Source organism: Myiozetetes cayanensis, unplaced genomic scaffold (genome assembly GCF_022539395.1).
Source record: "Myiozetetes cayanensis isolate MyiCay16 unplaced genomic scaffold, myiCay2020 scf10, whole genome shotgun sequence".
Classification (NCBI taxonomy): Eukaryota; Metazoa; Chordata; class Aves; order Passeriformes; family Tyrannidae; genus Myiozetetes; species Myiozetetes cayanensis.
In genome coordinates, this window is record NW_026086605.1 from 5,570,152 (window position 1) to 5,588,912 (window position 18,761).

At 41.4% G+C, this 18,761-nt stretch overlaps 1 protein-coding gene across 1 annotated transcript in view; it reads left to right on the forward strand.

Annotated features, from left to right (window-relative positions):
- The window catches only part of MGMT (O-6-methylguanine-DNA methyltransferase), a 147,987-nt gene that overhangs the window by 6,408 nt on the left and 122,818 nt on the right, over window positions 1-18,761 (forward strand). The window contains exons 3-4 of the mRNA XM_050340826.1: window positions 2,390-2,739; window positions 11,053-11,097. Coding sequence (XP_050196783.1) covers window positions 2,390-2,739; window positions 11,053-11,097 — 395 coding nt within the window. The remainder of the gene's footprint in view (window positions 1-2,389; window positions 2,740-11,052; window positions 11,098-18,761) is intronic.

The window sequence follows — 18,761 nt, forward strand, 5'->3', positions numbered from 1 at the left end:
TAATAAAGAAGTCTGATGAGGTAAATAAAGTATAGGAGTAGGAAGAGGCCTAAAACACATCAAAAAGTATATACATATATATATATAAAAATATAAAATATAAAATATAAAAATATAAATAAAACTATATATGCTATGTTGACACTGATATTGACCACTGACACATCTAATAAGGGATGTTGCTGTTGTTAAAGAATATATTAGGTAGAAATTCAGAACTTCAGTGGCTGAAAGGATGCTTAAAGTAATAAAGATCCAAATCTGGCCAGTAGAAGGGTTAGAAATTTGAATAAGATGTTCATAATTCTGAGGGAAAAGTGAAAATTGATCAAAAGTATCTTTGTTACCTCATTTATAAACAGAAATATATGACTCTCAATCAAGTTCCAATGCAGTAAAGTTTGAAACTGTGCAGAGAAACATTCCTTTATAGTGCAAACACACAACTTGTGGACCCACCACCAAAGCCCAAGATGGTAGGATTTAAGAAAGTCTGGATATTTTACATTCCCATTCAAGCCTGTTATAATGCAAACTAAAATCATATTAAAGATAATCAATTTTCATGCTCCAGGCAATAAGGAGATCACCTTGGGAGAGGAGGCAGAAAAGATTAATATGTATTTTGGGGAGGTTTCCACTTATAATAAAGTTTCAGGGACAGGCTACTTTTGAGTCAAGGATATCAGGACAGAGGGAAGATTCCAGCCAGTTTAGTAGTGTGTAAAAAAAGATAACTATTTCTAGAGTATCCCTTACATTCCAGAGCCTACTGACCTTTTATTTAGAGATGAGATCACCCTCACATTAGCCATAGCCTTTGTATGGGAATGCAGGGGCAGCACCTTTTAACTGATCATTAATCTGAGCTTCATTAGAACTAGTGAAAAACTTCATTTTCTCATCAGCAAATGGCATCACAGTAGTTTGAATCATCTGTTCACTGACAGCTACTGAAAAGCCAAGTCAGAGATGAATTCTGAAAGCACAAAAGAAACCATGAACTGAAAACCTGTAACTGGTTGTGACTTATTCCAAACATTCAACACCCTTTCATAGATTTTTCCTTTATTGTAATATATTTTCTTTGCTGCTTAAAATGGAATTCTGTCCATAAAATGCTCATATCATGAGATCTGAATTTATCATTGTTAACTCATTTATATTAACTGTAATTCAGAGATCACACAGATTCACAGATCATTTCTACCTTGTTCAACAGTGGTGTGTTTGAGGGTTGCAATTAACAGGGTAGTGTGGAGGCTCTGTGGACATTTTTATTATCTGACAACAATTTCAAGTGACTTTTGGCCCATGTTTTGCCTGGGCAGACAGTAAAGAAAATAAGACAGGGTGGTAAACATTCCTTGCTTACATTTCCTTGGGAGACTCAAAGTTAATGAGTCTGAAAGCAAAAAGGAAAACTTGTTGTCATGTTAAAAATATTATTAAAAATATTATTAAAAATATTATTTCTAAAATCAGCAATTATCTCAGTAGTGTTACACACCAATGTGTGCAACTATTTTCAACTGTATTAGGGCAAATTCTGCATGTTGGACAATAGTTTATACTTTTTTTAGTATCACATTTAACACACAGACACTAAATGCTGTGTTTATTTTACATTTATTTTGTATACATATTTTTTGTATTAAAAGAAAAGGATTTCCAGAATTCTGCATTGACTTTTTAAAAATTGTTTTGATCTTTCCCAAGTGGATTCCTCCATTCTGTGTTAGCGTCTGAGTCATACAGCACAACTAATAAAATTTTTGCTGATGTAACTTAGACAGTGAAAGACTATCTGGCTTGAAAATTAGTGGTTTCTTGCTGCAAACTTTTTTTTTTTTTTAATGACCTCAAATAAACTCTACCCTACAGTTTACTTCTGTCTGACATTTCACTCCCTCTTATCTCCTCCTTGTCTCTTCTTCTGGGAATTGCATTTGCCAAACATTTCATCCTCTGCAAACTCTGGTTTAATTCCCTGTCCCCACCTTTACCCATGACTGCAAGTCACAGAATTCCAGAATGGTTTGGGTTGGAAGGGACCTTCAAGATCATCCAGTCCCACCTCCTGCCATGGGCAGGGACACCTTCCACTAGCCCAAGTTGCCCCAAGCCCCTCCAACCTGGCCTTGAACACTTCCAGGGATGGAGCAGCCACAGCTTCTCTGGGCAGCCTGTGCCAGGGCCTCACCACCCTCACAGGGAAGGATTTCTTCTCAATATCCCATCTAACCCTGCCCTCTGTTAGTTTGAAGCCATTCTCCCTTGTCCTGTCATTTCATGCCCTTGTCCCAAGTCCCTCTCCAGCCCTCCTGGAGCCCCTTTAGTCACTGGAAAGGGGCTCTAAGTTTTCCCGGAGCCTTCTCTCCCCCCCCAGGCTGGACACCCCGGCTGGTCAGCGCGCTCAGATCGCTGTTCTGTGATCGATTTTTACACGATTTTTACAGCAATCCGTGTGTCCGACACGGCAGTGTCCGGGCACAGCCGCGGGTGTGCCCACGGGAGCGATGCTGTATCCGCATCCCGGTCCCATCGCCGGGGGATGCTCCGCTCCCTGCCCGGCCACACAAGCACGGAACTGGAACACAGGTGTCCCCAAAACCCTGCCCGGAGCTCGCTGGAACCCTCCGGCTCTGCCTCTTCCGGGCGGCCCCGGCTCCGCCCCGGCAGCGCGGCCTTGCCCGGACCGGCCCCGCCATCGCCGCTCGGCTCCTCCGCCCCGGGCAGGTGCGGGGGGCCGGGACACACAGGGACATCCAGGGACACCCAGGGGCCGGCTGGAGGGTGGGATGAGCGGGGTGGGCGCTCCCAGCTCCGCTCTGCTCTGAGGTTTCGCTTTGCACCGCGGCGAACGAGGAGGGATGGGGATGGAGAGGGGGATGCGCCGCCCTCCCGGTACCGCCGTCCTGTGACCCTGCGAACGGGACCCCCCAAAACCCCGGGTTCGCACGGCCAGAGCGCCGCACTGCAGAGTTGGGCTCGATGGTCCTCGTGGGTCCTTTCGGACTCGGAATATTCCGGGCCTGGGTTTGGGGGCTGCTGGGGGAGACCGGGCATCTAAAAGTGCGTTTTGGTTTCCACGTGGATGTAGAGGGAGCAGTGCTGGGGTGGCTGGCTGGCTGGATGGGTGGATGGCAGCAGCCTGTGGTCAGAGCAGATCAGCATGAAATTGCACCAAAATAATTCCCAAAAGATTGCTCAGATTATCCCTTACTGGGGATATTCCAGAACTTTCTGGATGCAGTCCTGTGCAGTGTGTTTGCTGTGGGTTGAGTAGTGCTGGGATGGATGTATGGCAGTGCTCTGCTTTCTGTAGTCAGAGCAGATTGGCATGAAACTGCACCAAGATAATTCCTAAAAGGTTGCCCAGAGAGGTTTTGGAGTCTCGCTCACTGGGAATATTCCAGGACAGCTGGATGCAGTCCTGTGCCATGTGCTCTGGGATGACCCTGCTTGGGCAGGGAGATTGAACCACATGACCCCCTTCCAGCCTGACCTGTTCTGTTATTCTGTCATACCTATAAAATTGATATTAACATTAAAGCATGCATTTGCCACTAGTGTAAAAGCCAAACTCTGCATCTTTTTAAAAGTAATTACAATACTGTAACTTCCGTTTTTAAAGCACAGTAAGTGTAAAGAATTATTTCTTGTTTTGCCCCTCCCAAATAAACCTGTTGCTGAGTGTGTCTTATTTTTGTGGCTGGAGCTCTTGTTAAACAGTGAGATGCAGTCTCTTTGAAGATTTTCACATTGAAAACCTCCCATTTATGAACTGGGGCATAACATTTATACTATAACATTCATTTCTCAACTAATTCTTGTGTCCAGGCTCATGCTCCCCCCTCGCAGAAGACACAAAATACTTTGTTTTAAACCCAAGTTGTTTCTTCAGGTATTAATTTTGCACTGGGGCATTTGCCCTCTCCCCCCTCCTCTCTCAGACTTCATTAATCTTTAAGTTCCTTAATGTTGGAATGCTGTGATGTTTGTAAAGCTTACTTCTTCTGGGGCAAAACCCATCCCTGGAATGCAGGATACTTCTAAAAACATGCAGTTATGTGAAATTCGTCAGGTTGTTTATTTGTGTGTGTTGTCATTCTGTGACATAACTTCTCCCAGTAGAAGTTTTGTTTGCTTTGTTTTCAAACAGAAATGTTACAGACGTGGACACTTCTACCGAAAGCTTCAAGTTTCAGAGGGAAAAAGATGTGGCTATTTGAGCTTGGGAGGTGGCTTTAGCAGTTCCTATCTGCATTCTGATCCATGACAAGTTAATTACACCAATTACACCAGCAACTGAACAGAAGCTCTATAGGAAACTGTTGTAGTTATACTGCAACTTGTGTTACCGTGACTACTTTATCTCTTGATAACTCTGTAATTAACTTGTCACCACTGCTTAGTGCTTAACTTATGTAGGGAATCAGCTCATGGCATCACTGAAGGGATTGTAACCTGGAGGAGAAGCTCCTGCCCTCTGGAAGGGTTATTGGGGTGGCCCTTAGTGGCTGATTTAAGGACTTGTGCAGGAAAAACAAAGTTTGTTAAGGGAAGTGTGGGTAAGGTGGAAAGGCTCATTTGTGGTGCTTTCAGGAGGGATGGTTGTTCAGTTGTTGGTGCTGTAAAAGCTTTATGGGAACAAATTGTAGATCCCAATGTGTTGGGGTGTTTAACAGTGAGCTGTTCTGCCTGGGCTGCAGCTCCACTTAAGTTATACTTATTTTCTGAGAGAAAAAGCCTTCCTGCTTGTGGTAGTTGTTAACATACTCATGGAGCAGTATCATGTAATCACAGAATTGTCTGGGCTGGAAGGGACCTTAAAGCTCATCCAGTTCCACCCCCTGACATGGGCAGGGACACCTTCCACTATCCCAGGTTGCTCCAAGCCCTGTCCAGCCTGGCCTTGGACCCTTCCAGGGATGGGGCATCCTCTGGGAAATCCATACCAGTGCCTTACCATGCTCCCAGGGAAGGTTTTCTTCTCAATATCCCAGTGGGGCAGATGGTTCAGTCTTTAGAGCAGGGTGTCTGTTCCCACGTTAAATTCTGAATGTGTGAAACTTCCAAACCCATCCTGGAGGCATTAATATTTGGTTTAATGCTTTAAAGGCTTCCTGCATTAGAATGATCCCTGCTTGCAGTGCTGGTGCAGTCAGCAGGTGCCTAACAGTGTAATGCTCATTCCCAGAAGTTGTTGAGGAAGCTGGATACACATCCCACCCGTGGCATAACTCGGGGAAGGCAGCACTTGTTAACTCTATTTGTTTTTATTATGGACATCGATCTGCCAGTCGCAATAATGCATTTATGGACATTTTTCTGCAAGCACAGCGCTGGTGGCAGTTTTTACTGACAACTTGAGTCATATGGACAGTAGTTGCAAACACGTTTATTTTATTGACGGATTGTGCAATTCTGTAGTTTACCCCGTGTTCATATCTGGGCTGGTGAGGAGAATGGAACTAATGGGAAAATGGAGAGTAAAGTTTTAATTTTGGAAGGCTTGAAATCTTTAGGTAGTGACAGGATTTAGTGTGTGGTTTTTGGGGAGGTTGTGAGCTTAACTTCATTAATGCTGTAATTAAAAAGCAGAAGGTTTGGGGTCCTTGCAGCAGACACCCAGGCCTTGAATTTCCTACCTCTGTTCACAGCTGGGAATGTTGCTTCCTACAAAACTGTATTAGTTCTGGCTGTGCAAATTTACTTGGGGTATAATGAGTAAAACCTTCCCGATGCAAGAAAAACTCCTCTGTTAAATTCTGTCACCTGTGTTTCTGACATTATCACCCGGCACAGGTGTGTTTGGGCCAGCATGAAGTTAAAAGATGCAGCTGGAGGTACAACCAAACTGTAAACCCAAACCTGTATTCCAGCATTTTTCATAAATACAAAATCCAATTTTAAAACTGACTATGTGCTTCTGTTGTCCAGGTAACTGTTTCAAAAAATATTTGAGTGTCAATAAAGCTCATGTGACTTTGGAGTGTCATGGGAGTGGAGTTATTATGGAAGTTTTTATTTGGTGATAATGTCACCATATTGATGCTTTTTACTAAGCCTTTTTCAAGTTGTTTCCTTATTTACTATTTTGTATCAGCAGAGCTAAAGCACCCTGTCCTGATAGTTGTCAGGACTACCTGGTGTCAATTTATATTGGGCCGAATTAAATGGTAGAAATAATTTCGGTTATCCTTTCAAGTCACTTGTGAAACTTGGACCTGTAGGTTCTGAAGGTGATTAGAAATAATTACACCTGAGCAAGTCACTTTTAATTTCAAGAAGGAAGAGAGGAGATCACTGGTACAAAGGTTCTGATTTCTCTGGTTTTGGAGTGAAATAATAGTTTAATATTTTTAATGACTGAAGGCCTGGAGTCTTGAGCAGCTTGACAAAGGTGAATAAAGAATAATTTTGGCTTTTGGTCTTACCTGATGGGTGCATTTGCAGCTTTTAATTTTTATTCAAATGCCGTTTTTTACTGCATTATGTACAGATTAATGGAATCAGTATTTTAATGTATATATATTAACACAGCCCACAAAAGTCAGAGTTGCTTTGTTGTCTGAATCACGACATGCTCCACGAGGAGATTTAACTCCCTTCAGGTAACCCTGCATTAGCAGATAGCAAGTATTAGTGCTGTCTTGTAAATGTTGTTGCTGCATAATCATCATCAGTAATATTGAAATTATCTGAGTGCTTTAGATCAGTCAGCACAGTGCAAACAACAGCGTTATCTTGGCTTGTTTGTACACTCAAGTGTGCAGAAGGGCTGTTAATTAGTTAAACTTTTTAATAAACACCTAAAGTAGACTTAAGGCCCTGTTAAAAGATTAATTTTTCTGTTTCACATAGAAAAACCAGCAGATGAATGTACAGTATCTGACAGTACATAAGGAGCACAAACCTGCTTTGGCACCCGTGGGCTGGTGATGGTGACAGGACACTTTAGTCTGTCACCAGTGTCCTGGAGAAAATTCACACAGTTTCGTTTTCCCTGCACTGTGCTTCACTGGATTTCAGTATAACCAGATGGGGTGTAGTAGGAAGGGTGGGGGGAGAAGGGAAATCCCTTGCACAGTCTCCCGTTGACATCAGAAATACCTCTGATTGTTTGCTGACTTCATGACATACCGAGATTTTTGGTTGAGTGAGAAATGAGATAAACTTTATTCAAACTAACTGCAGATGTTTTTTGTTTTTCTGGAATATAAATGAATATTGTTTTGAATCCTGCTTAGTTGGCCTGGGTCAGTGTCTCCTTTTAGTTTTGAGGCTTAAGCAGTGGGATGGAAGTAAAATCTGGGTCTGTGGCCAGGGTTGTGCTTTAAGAAAGTGAAATTAGGGCCCAACAAGGCAGAGTGCTTCATCTGAAAAAAAAACTTCTTAGGGAAATCATCCAGACTGGTTTGGGTGGGAAGGAACCTGCCATGGGCAGGGACACCTTCCACTAGCCCAGGTTGCACCAAGCCCCGTCCAGCCTGGCCTGGAACACTTCCAGGGATGGGGCAGCCACAGCTTCTCTGGGCAGCCTGTGCCAGGGCCTCCCCACCCTCACAGGGAAGTAAAAAATGCTTGTTTTTTGTTTTTGCAAAGACAGCAGTAGTACTCCTTTCTTCTCGCTGATTGAATGAGTTGCATGTTGGTGAATGCACCTCGTTTTATATCATTGTTAACGCACTTGGCCTGGATTTAAATGCTTTTCAGTTGCCTTTTTGTGCTGCTACGTTTGATTCCATAGTGAGAGTTTCTAAGAATATGATTAACCCTATGGGTCATCTTATAATGTAATTATTAATGATTGATTCTGTTTATCCTTGAGATCAATATGAGAAGCAAAAATGGTTTGGCATATATTTGGGGTTGATTTCTAGCACTCAGTAAACATGATCTAGTGACAAGACTAGTATTGGTTTATTACTCGGAACATGTTTGATGAATCTGAAGTGTGTAATTAGTTTTATATAATGATGGTGATATGTGGGGTTTTTTACATGACTTATGTTAATATGGCCAATAGTGTTAACATCTCCTGCCACTAATAGTTAGGGTGGGGATGTATAGTAATTGATCTTCCTGGGAGTGCTGTAATGTAAAAACAATTCCGGCTGTTTGAAGTATATTTTACAAGTGTGCATTGGGCCTTTGGGATGTTACACTGAAAAACCCAATTGTACAGTTACCATGGGAACCCAATTAGAATAGATTGCTGGAGTTTCTTTCTTTTTTTTTCAGGCTTTCATCTTGACCAAAAATCTAATGTACTTTAAATGTTTTCATATGGAATTTTATTCGTATAGTGACTTGTGTAATAGCTGAGTTTAAATTTTAGTGCTGATCCAGAGTGTTCTGTGCATCCCGAGGACTTGTCTTTCAAGGAGAATCTTCCTTTAGTGTTTAAAAGTTGATGAACTGAGAAAAATACTTCTTACTAATCTAAGTTCTTACTGCCATCACGTGTACCTCTCAGGCTGCAGTCCTGTGGGAGGCTAAAACCCAGGGAAGTATCTCAAAACCTAAGGACTTCTGTTCTAGATCATCAGCAAAACATAGCTGGAAAATTTCATGGCCTTTATGGATCTCTTTTTGTTCTAACCCCTGACTTTTCTTTACATTTTGCTCTGTTGGCATATCTAAAGGTTTGGAATGCTCCCAGGGTGGGGCTGTGATGTATTTTCTTCTGCACCATTTTCAGCACCTGCAGGCATTTGTCTGTCTGTCTTCTCAGTGTCTCAGGAGCATCCTGCTGCTGAGGGAGCCTGGGCTGCTCCTCAGCACAGCTCTTGGGTGGGAGCAGAAGTTTTGGGGAAATTGGGCACATCTTGATTAAAAGGCCAGGGGGAACTGAGGTGATCTCACCACTCAGGGCTGAAGCAGGAGCTCTGGTGGACTTCACCAGTCCTAGTTGGGCAGCTCTGAGCTAGTGAGGATGGTGACAAATTACCTCTGGGTTTTTTTCTTCCCTTGTGATTGTTAATCTCTTCAGTTTATCACACTCTCTGCAAACACAGGAGGAAATTTTCCATTTTGGTGAAGGAATTTCTTTCATTAAGGTTTCTTTTTTTTTAAGATGTGATTCTGGTGTCTCAGTTTCTAGAGGGTGATCTAGAATGAGGTATCATTGAGTTTGATCAGTGTGTGCTGTTGAGAAGAGATTTTGGCTTCTTGCCTTCAAAGTCAATCTTAGGAGAAGCCTTCAACTCTTTAATGTGAAAAGAAGTTATAGATTCATATATTGACCTCTTCCAACAAGATAGTCTGTGCAAAGCTCATGTGCAATTTGGAGGGTATGTTTTTCCCCTGCCTGGCTGCCAGAAGTCTTCTAAGCACCATGGTTTGGGCATCTCTGGCTTTGCCTGACCTTTTGTCACCAGGGGAAAGCCGTGTTGGGCTAGAGATGGTGGAGCTCAGTCTGGGGCAGAAATAGGTGATGAACACTGGTTGGTCTGGGACTCTCCTCAGGCTTTACTCATGATTTTTGGGACTGTGTCATTGCGGGGTGTCAAGGCTGTCCTTGTTTTGTTGGATGGGATGGAGGCCTGCTCCTGGCTCACTGTCCCATCACGATGTGTCGTCTCTGCCATCCCACCAGCTTTTCTACTCCTTGGCCTCCTGGGGTTGTGTGGAAAGGCAGAGAACAGATGCAAACTCCTGGGATTATCTGTGTAACCTTGGCTTAACTCAGTGCACTTAGACACTGCACTTCTCCTTGGTCTTTGGGCCTGGTTTGAAACGAACTTCTAAATAAATCTTTTTGAGGCAAAATTGAGCTTTACCTTCAGGAAAATCTGAAAAACCTGAGCCTTCCAGTGTACTTTGAAAGTCAAAGCTCTGAGCTGACAATAGAAATAAATTGCTGTTTTATTTTTAGCTCTATCACAGGTATTTTAAGTTATAATATTAGATTGCTCATCTGCCCGACTTACATTTAAAAATGCAGTGAGCGCTCTTTGCAATGCCTGCCTTGCAAGGCATGATTGCTAGTACAGCTAAAAGACTAATTATCAGCCTTAATTTTAAACACTTAAAATAAAAAAAAAAGATGTAATGTTAAATGTTGCTCTTTGCTTGTAAGTAGCTGGGAAGTGCCTGTGTGTTCTCTCACTGCCTTGGACTCCAAGGCTTGATGTGTTGGAGAGTCTTGGAAAGTCTCAGATGTTCATATAATTTCTTTTCCAAGAGATTTATCATTCCTGAAGCGGATACACTTTTGCTCTCCTGTGGAGTAGAGAGTTCCCTGACTTAAGTGGAGCAGTTCCCATTGAGCCTGGCTGTGAGTCAGGATTCTGGAGCTGGGCTTTGGCACATAATCTCCCTGATTTTTAAAAATGCAGTATTTATACCACATGCTTCAATGATAAAGTGATCTTGGCTAAGTGTCACTGAAAAAAACCTAGAGGGACAGAGTTAAATGCCAAAGAAACAGTAATTATCCTGTATTTCAAAGGGGAGAGGAGAGAGGAACCAGTTATATTTTTAATTATATTATTATATTTTTGATTTTTAAATTATATAAACAGTGATACTGTGTACGACTAGAATTATAATAATTGGAGTTAACATTTCTTAGGTACTTAGTGGTTTGCAATCTGTACTTATAAACCCACAATATAATGAAATCACTTGCTTTCATGCCTTAAAATGTGGTATTTCCTAAATTACAAAAGGCTGGTTATTTTACTAAGTCACTCAGAAGTGTAGGACTGCCTGTAAGAAATTCTTAAATCAATATTTTTATTTTTTAAGGCATTCTTATTCCAAATATCAGAGTTGTGCAGTGCTTGTTATGGAAGAAGTCTTCCCTGTGCCATCTGCTGATTTTTGCTTGTTTGTTTGTTTGTTTGGTGACCTCATCAACATTAAAATTCCTTGCTGTTTGTAAAAAATCAAACTCCCTTTGGAAATTATGTATATATATTGAGACTTAGAGCTCATTTAAAGAATTGAGGTGGTTTTAAGAGACATGATAATATGGGTGTGGAATTCAAACGTGAAATTCAAATTAAATAATCTGAGAATTATTTTTTTTCCTTTCAGGTGGAGACTTTTTATTCTACGATGACGCCAAGGCTCATTCCAAGAGTAAGTTTCCAGTGAAATCCCTTTGCATTTGGGTGTCCACTGGAAGAGCAGCATTACAAAAGAGTGCACGTAACATAGTTTGTTTTGTCCCCAGTGCCCAGCAGTCAGGATTAAGAACCCAGCTGACAAGATTGATGCTGCATTGTAAATCTCTGTAGCTCTGTCATGGTTGGGAACAGGCATCAGTGGACCTTTCCCCATCACGTATCCATCTGCCACAGAGCATAAATAACAGGACAAAGCTACTTTTTCCATTTTCCTAATAAACACCTCCCTGGAAAACAGGCTAAATTTTGAGGCTTGATGCTCCAGTGAGGTGGGTGTAGGGCAGTAACTTCATAGTAAAATGAGAAAACATGGCTGTTTAGTCAGATATTAGAGTGATTTACCTTACTGAAAGAAAGGCATCAACACAGTTTTAATCAATAGCCCCCTCCCTGAAATAGCTGAAATGAACTTTGAAGATATGAATACTTTTTTTTTTTCCTCTGTGAATTACCTGTTTTTATAACATTAGTAGTGCTCCTCTAGAAAACATTTCTGGTACAATCACACCTGCATTTCTCACTATTCCCATTGGCAACTTCTACCCCTGTTAAAATGTCTTAATAGAGGCATCCCTGCTCATTTTCATCTGCCTTACATAATGTCATGTGGCTTTAAAAGGGAGCATTTTGGTGCATTGTGTTGTCTACCTCCTTTCCACAAAAGAATAGTTTTTATCTTTTAAAATGGAATGATTGAGGAGGAAATTCAGAAAAATAAATTCTTGATTCACTTTTTTCTCTTGAACAGTCATCTGTTCAGTTACATTTATGTATCTTCCAGTTGCAAACACCTTTTAGCAGGTACCTGGAATAGTAGAGAAATATTTGGGAGGAAGAATTCCCTGTCATTCCAAGCAAGGTGTGATATAACTGGCAAGTAACATGAAACTAATAATTTATCTAACCTTTTTTCTTTCTCCCACCCTCACATGGAGTTGAAAGAAGCAGCTTTAGCTGTTGGGGGAGTTGAGTTTTCCCCTTTTGATATGTGGGAAGACAAGAAGGTTCAAGGTAAAACATACAAACTCTGCCAGGACGCTGCAGACACTTCCCCCACTCTGGGTGCATATTAATGTACATGTATTGATGATTTTAGTGATCTTTTTCCTGTATGATTACAGTGTGCCTTTGAGCCCAGACCCAAGCTGGTGAAGCACAGTGTGTGCCTGACACATGGGTTTTAAAGGAATCAGTTATCACCCGTGGAATGTGCTGAGCAGTTTTTCAGCAGGTTGCTGAACAGTGGTTTGGGAAAACATTCAGAATTCCCAGCAGATGTGGGAATTTTCCATGATCACTGTATCTGTCTCCCACTCCATCCCTGGTTCTGTTGCAGTGACCAAAGATTTCTGTTGGGTTTGGGTGGAAGAGGCTGGAAGGCCATCGGGCTCTGTGTGACCATACATAGGGATGTCTCCATGTTTAGGAATCTTGGAGGGTTTTGGTGTTCTTATGACAATGTGGCAATTTTTCTAGTTCGTTAGAAAATTCTAAATGTCATCTGTTCCTCTTGTATGTATTTAAATTAAACTTAGTGAATAGATTCTTGTACTAACAGTGATTCTTTGCTCCGTGGTAATACTGAAACACTTGTCCTGAGTCAAGCAGAGATTGATAATTACAGGAAAATTCAGATGTATGTGCTACAAGACTGTAGTCTGGTATTCTTACACAAGTCTTTTTGACACCTCTTGTGTGTATTTGTTTTTGTATTTTGTATTTATAGTGAATTCTTAATACACGTTTTGCTGCTTCATTTGTTTAAATCTGCTCTACTCACTTCAAAAAATTCAGTGAAATTCTTTCCTGGAACACAACTCAGATTCCTGACTCTCCTTCAGCTTAAGGAGCGCTATTAATGGTTTTGTTCATATTGCTTAGATTTATTTTGTTATTATTCTCCAGCTCCTACTCTTCAGGTAGAGCTATTTTGGTATTATAAAGGATGATGGATTATATAGGAAAGTTTCTTTTGAAGCACTCCTGATATTGTGCAATGCACTTGGGGGTCAGCTACACTTGACTGATGCATGATTTATCCCATGTCCCTGCCACTTCCTGAGATAAAGCTGCTATTTTATCAAAAATGCCAGCAACTGTGATCTAGAATTTATACCCCTCCTTTTTCAAATAATTGTTCTGATTACTTTCTGGCATGGCAATAAAATGATAAAGGTAATTGCACACAAATGTGAGATAGCACCAAAATACAATAAAATTAACCTGAATTAGCTTGACTTGTCGATGAGAAGTATTTATGAAATGTATTTTTGCAATAAGGGAGACTGATATTATAGCTGGAAGGTGAGTTATTGCCTTAATGTAATACTGTTTGAAATTTAAAAAAGAGACTGTTACAGTTGAGGGTGATTGTGCCTTTGAAATTAAGTTGAAGTGATTCTTATAATTGGCAGCAATAATGCATTGGGAAGGTAATATCTTTTATTGTGTTATGCCTAGTTGCATTATCTTTTATTTAGCTGGTCCTGACTCCAGCTCTGAAGAGAAGATAAGCAGGAGCAGATCAGGAATTTTGTGGATTTAGGTGATAAAAACTTGAAATGTTACCCAATATTAAAGTCATTCTTCTGCTAGGTTTTTTCATTTTAGCCCATTTTCAGTTCCCCTGCACCTGATAGGAGGCTCATTTGATTAAAATTTCATCTGTTTTCCTTTTGTTAGAGTAGTTGCCACATATTTACATCCACAGCTGAACCCTGTAAGAGTCGTGTGCTCCACGAGAAGCTGTGCATGTGCTTTACATCAGGCACTGATTTTGGCAGTTAATTTTGTATTTCTCGGTGCCTCAAAGTGTAACCTTTTACTAAAAAGTACATACATGCTTTTCCAGCAAGCACCTCAATGGTTTTTAAGGAGTACATCTTTAAGTTCCAGAATCACTGAGGTTGGAAAAGCCCTCCCAGCCCATCGAATCCACCCTGTGCCCAATCCCCACCTCATCACCCAGCCCAGAGCACTGAGTGCCACAGCCAGTCCTTCCTTGGACATCTCCAGGGATGGGGACTCCACCACCTCCCTGGGCATCCGCTTCCAGTTCCTGAACACCCTTTCCAGGGAGAAATTCTTTCTGATGTCCAACCTGAACCATCTCTGGCACAGCTGGAGGCTGTTCCCTCTCATCCTGTCCCTTGTTCCCTGGGAGCAGAGCCCAGCCCCTGCCAGCTCCCCACTCCTGTCAGGGACTTGCAGAGCCAGAAGGTCCCCCCTGAGCCTCCTTTTCTGCAGGCTGAGCCCCTCCAGCTCCTTCAGCCACTCCTGTGCTCCAGACCCTTCCCCAGCTCTATTCCCTTCCCTATGCATTCTCCAGGCCCTCAAGATCTGTCTTAGCATGAGGGGTCAGAACTGGACACAGCACTTGAGATTGGGAGAATATATAACTCATGTCTTCAATTCAATTTTTGAAGTGATGAACACATCTGGGAAATCCAGATGGCTGCTCCTGGACTTTTCCTTTGCGTGAGACTTCATAAAATCATAGATTATCCTGAGTTAGAAGGGACTTGTTAAAACTCAACCCAGTAACAACTAAATACTAATTTTGTGGACCCTCTAATTCTTAGACACAAGGCTTTTCATCTTTGTTTCTTTAGTTGTTAGGCAGAAAATTCCTCAATTATGTTTTCATATATATATTTTATATATAAAATGTTTTATTCTTTCTGATTGAATTTTAAAACATTGAATAACTCAACAAAGTGTAGCATTGCTTTGTGGGGCTTCTAATTGAATCTTCTGCCAAATGATTTCCAGCCTAGAAATGAGGGTCAGGGGGTTTTAATCCCTTTGGTGGGTTATTGGTAGGGTAAGAATATCCATGTCCTTCCACATTCTGTGGAGGACAGACCAGGCAACATCATTTACAGGCTGGTTCCTGGTGGAATTTGAAGGTAGCCCTGAAGAACAAGGTGTGCACATACTTGTTGCCATAATCTGATTATTACAGGAATATCTGGTCCTGTCTGCTACTTTCCCTTCTCTTGGCATTCTATTTCTTACCCAATTGTACTGTAATTATATACCTTTAGGTTTCAGATGAGATACCCTAAATAACTCTGTGTTCCCACCACAATCACTCGTTTTTACAGCTAATTACACACTTTCTAATGGCATTTTGCTTCTGTGCTGTGTGTAAATAGAATCACAGAATTGTTTGGGTTGGAAAACACCTTGAAGATCACAAAATGTTAATTTTTGCTTCATGCTATTGATATAAAATGACAAAAATGTTCCACTGTATATGTGGTTTAGCTGCCATGTGGCTGCTGCTGTTTGCATCACATTTAAACTTCCTGTGTAAGTAATAGCTGGGGAATGATGCAGGATGTGTTTACTTGTTTTTGGAAAAGTATTGGAGGAAATAATGCCTCAGAATTCCTGTTTTAAACAGTCCACTGGGGTCTTGTGTTTGAGTATCTGCTGACACCATCTCAAATCAAAGCTTGGCATGAGCAGTAGATGGAGTTGAAAAATCCACTTGTTGAGTGCAGTCTGGAGTGCAGACTGTGACCTACCTGGCTCTTCCAGAGGAGGAGAAGTGGCTGTATTACAATTAGAATGCCCTTTAAGTGAAATAAAGCAGTCTGAGATAGCCCTGTAAGTACACTGGGAATTTGCCATGGCTCCTCTCTGCCAATGCAACCGACTGAAGGCGCAGCCAAAGAGCCAGAGGCGACCACTGCTTGGAAAGAGACTTCCCTGGCTTGGCATTTCGGGGGCTTTTGATTGCCATCCAAAGAGGATTAGTAGGATAATACGATGGGACAACAGAAACTTGCTTTTGTTGTCTTTGATTGTTTAATGAAGAATTATGTGTTTGCTCTCGTTCGAATACTTTTTAAATGCCGTAGAAAGCAAATGTTGTTCCATGTGAACACATATCCCTCTGGTTTTTCGGGAGCTTGCGTGAAGTGGGCCTTTGGGTAAGGGAAGAGGGGGACTGATTTGGAGCATATGTGCCAGTGTATATTTGTATATGTTCAAAATATGCAGCTTAATTCTGTACCCTCACATTTTTTATGGGATTAGTTCCTTGGAAGGTAAAGAAATTGTATCACCCCCAAAGTAACCCTGGATTTGCTTCCAGTCTGTCTGACATTTCCTTTCCAAACCTCTCTGAGCAAGGAAATGAGGAGGCTTTGTTTTCATACCCTCTGAAGTTACAGGTTTGACTTAACCAGGGTTAGATTTACTTAGGGAGGCAGTGAGGTGTCAGTGGAGTATTGCAGGATTTCAGAGCAGCTTTTCCTTAAACGCCTCACCTGGATTTCTGTCCTGCTCTTCAGCAGGGAGGTGTTTATTGCTCCTGCAGAAAGAACAAAAATACACGGACCTGAATCTCCAGTGCTTTGTTCTGGAAAGCTGAAAGTTGGCTTTGGGTACTGTAGGAAGAATACTCAGGGTAGGAACAGCTTTTGGGGGATGTGGATGGGGAAGAGGTGGCTCGTGGCTGCCTGGGTGGTTCTCTAGTTCACAAGAACCTGCTGCAGAATGTAAAGGACTTGTATTTTAGAACATCAAAGGTAATTTTAAAGGCTGTTTTACTTGTTAGCAGGTTATATTGACAGAATTAAGTCTGATTAGCTCCCACAATGGTGATTTTGTTTCAAGACTTTCTTGTTGAATTTAAGCAATGAATGCAACCTCTTTTCTTCCTCAGTACCTATTACCTTAAGTTAAAAACTGGGGGGCACTCAGCTTTCCTTGCATTAACAGTTTTCCATATGTTTAAAGGGTGCTGTGAGTGATGTTTGAGTGTAATGATATAGGAATTTTTATTTTTCCATTAAGTAATAAGTGATGTTGATTGGGTTGCCCTGTGAGTGTGGGTTGCACAGGGCAGCAGCATTCCCTTGGTTTTTCTGGACAAGGAGAAGGCCTGCCCTGGCACCAGGACAACTTCTCACAGCTTTGTCTGTCCAGATTAAGATGTCAAATCTTCAGGGATCTTTGCAGATAATGGAATCCCAGAATGGTTTGGGTTAAAGCCCATCCAGTCCCACCCCCTGCCATGGGCAGGGACACCTTCCACTATCCCAGGTTGCTCCAAGCCTTGTCCAACCTGGCCTTGGTCACTTGCAGGGATGGGGCAGTCACAATCATTTACAGCTTTAGAGTTCACACCATTATATTGAGTTGCAAATCTTTGGACTCTTTTCTCAAGAGGAGGAAGCAGCTTTTAAAAAAGTTTGTATTTTAGCTTGGAAAGAAATCAAACATTTAATAATAAGCAAAAAGACTGAGAATTAAATGTTTGTCATTCTCTGTAGCTTTTATTCCAGAATGGCGAAGTGTAACTGATATTCCAGTATATTAAAGTATTTTTGGGTATGAAACATCCATATAACTCTTCCCTTCTTTTCTCCCTGCAGTGAAATTATTTGTAGTACATAAATTCTTTGTTCTCTTGAAGCAGTAGTTTTTGGAAGGTGAAAATATAGATGAGTAATCAAGATACTAACAAAAGTGAGTTGTTAGATTGTTCTGATTGCATGGATCCTGTGTTTAATTCCCAGTCCTTAAATCTTTCTTTGCCTTAAAACACTAAGAAGTGGCTTTTTCCTCTTAAGATTGGCTGCATGAGTTCAGAAAATTACCCTCCACCCTTCTGTATATGTTCACAAATACATTGCCTTCACTATTAATATCTTTTCCTATATTCTTAACGTACAATGGATTGTTTCCTTTTAAATAAACAGGCAGAAAACAGTAAAACAAATACAGGAAGGTTTAAGCTATTAAGGAGAGGGAGAAAGAACTATAATTCCATGAAAACCTCAGATGGGTGGCCCACTGACATGTGCCAGCCCAGGGGCCGTGGGAAGCCTCATTGGTCACTTCTGCAGCCCCAGGTGGGGTGGGAGAAGCCTTTTGCAACTAAAACTATTTTAAACAGTGTTTTATGATGGTCCCTGTTTGGTTTGTGCCTTGACAGATATCAATGATGTTATTTGATAAGGATTTTGTTACAAGAAGGTTGTAGAACTTAGTGCATCAAGAGGGATGACTGAAGTGAAGTTGGAAATTGGCCAAACCTGGGAAGATTTAGATTTAAATCTGGTGTTTCAAGCTTTCATTGAATCTTAATTCCAAACTTGAATCAATAACAAGCAGATTTGAGAACATGGTGATACTCAAAAAAAGGACACGTTAGAGAGTTCAGGAGTGGTATTTCTCTCCTGTAATTAGGATGAAGCAGCAGCTTCCCTGGCATTTATTGATCATCCTCTCAAACTCCACAAATTCCTGGTATAGTTTTTTGGCAAGTCACTGATATGATATGGCATCATCAGAACAGGGGCTTGAGAATCACAGCTCATGTGCCACTTTGCCAATGCAAATGTCAGGACACTGAAGTGATGAGTTTTCAGATGAATTTGTGCAGAATGGAAAGTACATGAAGAAGTCGGCCCTTGGTCACACCTCTGGTGGGGAGGGTATCAAACACCTCTAAGGGAACTATCTGCAGGCTGTGATCTTTTTGGATAAACACATCCACAATGCCAGCTGGCCTGGCATTGAAGCAAGGTTACTTGAGAAACCTGGTGTGGTAGGTTTATATTGTTAAAGCAGAGCAAAGGAAATGGAAAAGCCTGCAGA